Below are 7,705 nucleotides of genomic sequence, written 5' to 3'. Positions count from 1 at the left end.
AAGAGTTTTACATCAATTTCATCTATCATTTTAGAAAGTACTTGTTAGAATGGAACCTCTCCAAAATAAAGTGAGGATTGCTCTGGTCACACTGGATCATGAACAAAATATGTAAAATTTTTATATATCTAAATGATTCCCTCTAGGTAAATTTTAGACAGAGACTTTCTTTTTTGGAGCAGGTAATCTGATAAAAGGTCATATGATCACAAATAACTAATTCTCCATAGTTCAGTTGAAGTTGGTTTTCTGTAAATGCTTATTGGGAATTTCTAAAGCACTGACTTGGAGAGGCCAAGAGCCTCCATCAATTCCTGCTTGGATAGCCACTCCAGTCACCACTGCTAGGTCAGGGTCTACAGATGTGTTGGGATCCTTTCCAAAAAACTCTTGAATAACTTGGCGGATTCGAGGAATACGAGTAGAGCCTCCAACTAAAACCACCTCATCAATTTCAGTCTTTTCCAGGTGGCCTTCTTTTAATACTTGTTGAATAGGTACTAGTATTTTCTGGAAGAGATCTTCATTAAGAGTGTCAAAAAGCTCCCGTGATATTTCAGTTTCAAATAAAACTTGATTTTCTCCACTTTTCTTTTCAGAAAGGTCAGCTCCAAGCCCACTGTTCACATGGCGGGCATCTGCTGGAGAAAGTGTATCCTCTGGCAGTTCAGTGTCAGTATTTTGAGGTTCCTTCTTGTCCTTTTCCTCCACTGTGAGTAATACTGACATCTGTGCCAACTGATGAAGAGTCAGGTTTAATTTGACCATTTCCACAGCTTGTCTTAATCTGTGGATTTCCTCTTTCCTAGAGGGGAGGAAGCCGTATGTTTGATGGATCTGTTTATATAAGTACTGAAGCAGTCTCTGATTGAAGTCCTGTCCTCCAAGTTTATTGTTTCCTACATTAAAAATAAATATTTATATTAAATTTATGCATATGTGTGCAGCATACATATGTCTGTGTGTATGTATAAAAATGGTGTTCTGGCAGTAATCTATCCCTTCTTATTAAAAACTGATTAAAAGTTACTGGGTTAAAATAATTTAAACCCAAATATACAATATTAAGAAATAGTGTCCATTTAGGTTAATTTTTTAAAAATGAAAGTATCTCTATCAAATGATGTTTCAGAAAAGAGAGACTGAGAACACAATTGGCTTTTAAATAGCAATTTAAACACACTAAAAGGTCATTATTCTCAAGCAAAGGAAAGTTCTTATTATTAAAAATTACAAGTAGACATTTTAACATTATCTTGTTAATCTTTGATTGTACAAGTAAGAGCTGAAAAGTAGAAAAAAATAACTTCAAAAGAGTAATGTAGTATAAATCTCCAGCACTGAACTTGGTTCTAAATAGAATCCAGTTAAGACGAAGAAAAATGCAGAGGTGAGATGACCTATAACTTATAGCTCAACTTTTCACACAAGTTTAATTTCTTTAAAAACCAAACAAACAAAAAAAATTAAGAAAGAAAGAAAAAAAAAGATTTACAATGCAAATTTTATCATTTCCTAGAAAACATATTATTACATTTTTTAAAGATACCCATTTTCTATTTTGTAAGACAGATTATCAAATGAAATAGACTGCACATTTTTCACTTTGAAGGGATTTTTCTTTCCTTCTGTTCTCTTTACCATATGTACGAACATAATTGCCTCAGTCACTACAACTATTGCCTCAGTCACTACAACTGGCATTATATTTATTTAATTTACAGAATGCCCAGACATTTTTGAGACCTAATTTTTTGCTGTGAACATATATAAATCGTGGTATAAAACGACTTGTACAGAATATTACCAAAATGAAGTAGAAGAATTCTGGGGGTAGGGGGTTGGTGGTATGAGGATGAACATTTTACACATTAGGTATGTTAAAGAAAGCATTTCCTGAACCTCTTTAACCATCATTATGGTTTTCTTACCAGACATTGCTCGGGTTAGAAACATTCCTCCTTGTTTATTCAGTAATGACACATCTAGTGTTCCTCCACCCAAATCTATTACCAAGACATGAAAGACGTCAGCCTTGTGGAGACCATATGCCATAGCAGCTGCTGTGGGTTCATTGATTACTCTCAAGATCTTCAGTCCTGTCAGATGGGTTGGAAGGAAGAGCAACTCATGAGAGGACCCTATGAAGAAATTCCTTTCCACTCACCATCACAGCATGTTAATATCTTCTATGGTACTAATGCTACTGATTAACAATAAGGACAGTCACAAACCCAATAAAAATAACGAAAAGGGAAGGACAAATACAGATTTTTCCAAAGGTTGTCATAAAAATTACTCTAATAGAACATTACAATATAAAGAAATAAGGGCCAAGGTTCACTGGAATAAGTCACTCTATTCTTTATTAATATTTAATTTTTAAATATCTCTCAGCCATTTTTAGATTTTATTTTCTACTTGGGACTAAATGAGCAATAAAACTTTAATCACTCTGTCACATAATTAATCTCTGTGGGAGCAGGATATGCTTCCTATGCTTTTAAAATGACTTTTGGATCAAAATAAGAAATGGATGAATACACAGAAATTATTACCAAAAGAAAAATCTAGATGAAATGCTCCAATAGCTACAATGATATTCTTAAAAAGTACTTTAAATTAACTACCACACTTAATGAGTAGCCCGGAAAGTAATATGACATTATATATTAGGAGCCATAACCACTATTCAGACTCTGAGGAATTTATGCAAAGACCATAATATTCCTCCCCTCAGCATTCTGACCTCATCATTTACTCTTACCAGCCACACTGGCCTCCTTTCTATTCTCATAGGTACCAGCATATACTCATTTTATAGATGTTGCATTTCTTCCATGTATCTGCATGGCTAGTTACCTCACTTACTTCAAATAAGCTTAAAAGTCATTCTCCCAAGTTTTATCTGGTCTTCTTATTTAAAACTCATAAATCTGCCACCCTCTAACTACCACAAGTAATCCTGCCCCTTAAATCTGCTTTTTTTCTTTGCATAGTGTATTACTTTCTGACATGCACTGTGCTATTGGCCCTTAACAAGGGTGCTTTTGCTCTCCAAGGACATTTTACAATATGTGGAGACATTTTTGATTGTCACCACTTAGGGGAAAGGTGTTAACTAGCAGAAACCAGGAATGCTGCTAAACATTCTGTAATATACATAGGACAGTCCCCCTCAACAAAGAATTATAGAGTCAAAATGTCAATAATGCCAAGGGTGAGAAACTGCACAATATACTTGTCTTCTATGATTATTTTCTATTTTCCATCAGTAAAATAGTTATATACTTTTTAAATGGACTCACTCTTTAGTTTTTTTTAAACATTATATTCATCTTAAAAGTAAAGAAAGTATGGAAGAAAAACTTTTACTGTTAACACACACCTATCTTCTCTCAGCCTTTGTCCACATGCCTACTTTACATCTGACTGGTTGTTATCATAACATACACATTTTCCATTGTGCCACAACACTTTCAAAATTACCATTTGTAAGCCTGTATCAAAATCCATCTCATTTCCCTACCATACAGTTTACTTATGCATCCATAGGTAGGTGACTTGCAATTTGATATACCTTACTATAGATTTTCAACTAAACACAATTTTTAGAAAAATCCAACATGGGAAAAAGTGTTATTACCTGCAAGGTTTGCAGCTTCAATTGTTGAATTTCTCTGTTTTAGATCAAATTCTGCTGGGACAGAAATGACAGCATTGGCAACTGGCATTCCAAGATATTCCTCTGCCATTTTCTTTAACTTCAGTAATAGCTGAGAGCCAACATATTCTGGAGAGACGGTGATGGTCTCATTACTTGTCACAGAAAACTCAACCATTCCATTTTTGTTTAAAACCTGTGAACAGAATTGGCCAAAAGTATAAAAGTGTTTGTGTGTGTGTATATATATATGTGTGTGTGTATATAGATCTATCTATATATATATATATAGATAGATCTATATACACACACACACACACACAGATATAGACAGATATATATAAATATCCTTATACACATACATCCATACCTACTGGGCTTATTCAATTAACATTTACCCTTACCTTTGCAGGATCATAAAATTCATTACTAATTACATAAATGGAAGACTAAAGATTCTCAACATATTTTACTGAAAGAATGAATGATGAAATAGAAGTAAGCTGCTAAATCATGTATATGTCTCAGGATTTATTCATTTCTTTCTTATTAGCTTGTTTCCAAAAGTAATAGATACTGGAGAAAATTTTTCATTCTGTTCTTATGCAAGTACGAAATACCACTCATATTATTCTTGTGTCTATGACAATATGTAATGTGTATTAGGAGCTCTGGTGGCGTAGTCCTTAAGCGATTTGACTGCTAACCAGAAGGCTGGCAGTTCAAACCCACCAGCTACTCCTCAGAAGGAAGATTGGGCAATCTACTTCCATAGCGATACTACCTCAGAAATCCAAGGAGGGATGGCTATGAGATGGATCCAACTTGATGGAAGTGAGTTTGGGTTTTTTTTTGGTTTATTAGTCTATTATCTCTATCAGAATGGATGCATGTTTAAAGAAATGGATTGATTCTAAAACATGGTACCCAAGATTACTGACAGATTGTAATAATATCAATAGTAAGCAAGATTAGTCACTTCTAAGAAATTACATGAATTTTCCCCAAGTCATTCTGGACCTCATTGTTGTTATTGTTATGTGCCGTCGAGTCCAACCAGACTCATAGCGACCTCTCCTTGGATTTCCAAGGCAGTATCACTATAGAAGTAGATTGCCCCATCTTCTTTCCGAGGAGTGGCTGGTGGGTTTGAACCGCCAGCCTTCTGGTTATCAGTCAAATGCCTTAGGCACTATGCTACCAGAGCTCTTGGACCTCATTAATAGGTCTCAATCAAGAAAACCTGACCTCACAAAAATTATTTCACCATCTGAGAAAACCAAAAACAAGCTATAGACACCGAAAAAAGGTACAAAGTACAACTAGAGTCCACATGAAACAGAAACAACAAAAATTAAATATTTAGAAACTTAAAAAAACAGAACTCAAAATACCTCTAGGTATAATAATTTAAAACACAATTATTGACTATTTAGAAAACAACACCATAAATCAAAACTTAAGTCATGTAGCCAAAGGTGTAATTAGAGAAACTGTATAGCTTTGGATGTTTTTATTATTACCTAAGAAAGATTATAAATCAGGGATTCAAAATGGAGTCTTGTCAGTAATCACCACGCTTCTCACCTCTAGTATCTTAGTGCTTGCAAAACTAGGTACAGCAGTTTGAATTAGGGATTTTGGTGATCTGAACAGCTCACTGAATCAGAGTGCACCAAACACAGAGGAGTAGAATTAGAAGAAAGGCATAGGGAAAGAAATTAAAGATCTACCCAGCAGAAAGCAGACAGGCAGCCAAGAAACGCCATTAGAGACATCCCTGGGGGAGCAACCAGCAGGCGAGAAAAGCCACCTGAGACCTCCCTGGGCCAAGGCAGAAGACACCCCATATCAGCAAACCAGTGACCACACCACCATACCAGCAAACACTCCAAGGATCTACCTTCAGCACCTGCTTTTATTGGTAACTTGGGTCAGCTAGGTGCAAATGGGAACATACAGCACCACTGAAACCCAAGCAGAGAGCTCATTGGTGCTCCAGGAAGGTGAGCTCGCTCCTCCCTCAGCGGGTCACTGAATAGGCTTGGGTCAGCTTAAGTGGCTTTGAGAAGTCTGTGCTTGTCGTTATCACTAATATTGGGACCACAGATTACTAGCAGGCACTCTCCCGACTCCAGCACAGCTGAAACTGCATGCATCTTTGGCGCCACAGGTGGGTGGACTGACTGATAAATTCCCAAGCTGATCGTGGTCTGGGCCAGTGCTGCAGGCAGGCGGGGTGGAGAAACATCCATGGCCAACTGCGGACATGGGAATTTGCCTTGGATTGGCTTTTGTGGCACCAAGGGGCTTTGGGAGCAGGGTCTTTGCGTGTGTCTGAGCCTGGTGGAAAGTGGCGACCCCCTAACAACAGGAATCTTTCCTGAAATTGAGCTGTAAGCTTGTAAATAACAGTATGACATCATCAGTAGTAGCCTGCTCAAAGCCCTAGAAACTGACCCAAGCAACAGCAAGCTTTCCTTCTTCTACTCCCACCTTCTCTGCCAATAACTTCACTCATTCAATAGAAGAAACCATATTCAGCCAACATAAAACATCCCAGTTCAAACTCTAAACCCTCTTTATGATAAACAGAAACCTATATCCACATTCCACACAGTGATTCCACCATCACAAAGAAAACTGCAGAGCAACTCAGCATACCTGAATCAATAATAAAATAAAATACACCAGCTTCACCTTTACAAAATATTAACTATAAAACCAAGACAAAACATATCAATACGTAACCAACAGTTAAAGACAACCTCAAAATGTCTAAGAAACAAGAGGCAATCTCAAATCAAACAAAAAAACAGGACAAAGCATTAGAAGCAAAACCACAAACATAGGTCTCATTATACATGAAGGAAGAGGAGGCAATAGAATTATCTGAGAAGGAATTTAGAACATATGTTTATAGAGCTATACAAGAGCCTAAGGAAACCCCAAACAGAAATAAGAACACAGACAGTTCCCTGAAGGAACTCAGGAAAATCAGTGAGGGACAGAATTTTAAGATTAATGCACAATCAGAACTCATACAAAAGCAGCAGTCAGAAATGCAGAAGATGTCTACCAAAATGCAGAGCATGAGCACCAAAATGACAGAATTACACAACACAGTTGAAGCACAAAAGAGTAGGTTAGAACTGGCTGAAGAACACACATCTCAACTAGAAGACAAATGCCTGGAAACTAGCCTGTATGAAGAAATCAGAACAAAGATTTAAGAGAAATGAAGAGAATCTAAGAATTACATGTGATGACATGAGACGAAACACTGTAAGACTCTTTAGAATTCCAGAACAAGAAGAGGCGAAAAAGACCACCGAGAAAATTGTGGAAGACCTGCTAACAGAAAACTTCCCCCATATCATGAAGGAAGAAAAGATATTTGCCCAAGAAATTCATAGAACCCCACACAACATAGATCCTAAAAGAGAAACACCGAGACATATTATAATCAAACTTTCCAAAACCAAAGACAAAGAAAAAATTTTGAGAGCTACCTGGGAAAAAAGAAATATTACTTATAATAATCAAACAGTTAGGCTGAGCTCCGATTACTCAGCAGAAACCATGCACGCAAGAAGGCAATGGGACAGCATATATAAAACACTGAAAGAAAAAAACTTCCAACCAAGAATCCTATATCCAGCCAAATTATCCATCAAATATGAGGGTGATATTAAGGCACTTAGATAAACAGAAATTAAGGGATTTTGTAAAAGCCAGACCAACCCTACAAGAAAGGCTTAAGGAAGTCCTTCTAATAGAGAAACTACGACAGAGATCAACAAAACCAGGATACATGTCATGAACGCTAAAAACAAATCAGAAATAGATACTCAAAATAAGACCATAAAACATTATACCTTAAAAACCAAGTAACTAAATCAGCACACAACAACAGCAACTAACCTACCAGAGGGAATAATACTTCTAAGTACAGACCCTTAAATGGAGAGGAAAACATGACAGTGTCTTCACAGCACACACTGTTTTAAAAATGTAGAGACAAAAATATACTCCAGAGAA

At 36.5% G+C, this 7,705-nt stretch overlaps 1 protein-coding gene across 1 annotated transcript in view; it reads right to left on the bottom strand.

The window, feature by feature from the left end:
- Positions 1 to 231: 231 nt before the first annotated feature.
- The window catches only part of HSPA13 (heat shock protein family A (Hsp70) member 13), a 35,368-nt gene continuing 27,894 nt past the window's right edge, over positions 232 to 7,705 (bottom strand). Inside the window, exons 3-5 of the mRNA XM_007934902.2 lie at positions 3,647 to 3,860; positions 1,932 to 2,099; positions 232 to 899 (exon numbers count right to left, since the gene is read on the bottom strand). Of these exons, the coding sequence (XP_007933093.1) occupies positions 232 to 899; positions 1,932 to 2,099; positions 3,647 to 3,860 (1,050 nt within the window). The remainder of the gene's footprint in view (positions 900 to 1,931; positions 2,100 to 3,646; positions 3,861 to 7,705) is intronic.

Source organism: Orycteropus afer, unplaced genomic scaffold (assembly GCF_000298275.1).
Source record: "Orycteropus afer afer isolate SDZICR_OR568_19922 unplaced genomic scaffold, OryAfe1.0 scaffold00022, whole genome shotgun sequence".
In the NCBI taxonomy this organism is placed as follows: Eukaryota; Metazoa; Chordata; class Mammalia; order Tubulidentata; family Orycteropodidae; genus Orycteropus; species Orycteropus afer.
Note: the sequence above shows the minus strand (reverse complement) of the source record. Positions and strands in the feature narration are given on the sequence as shown.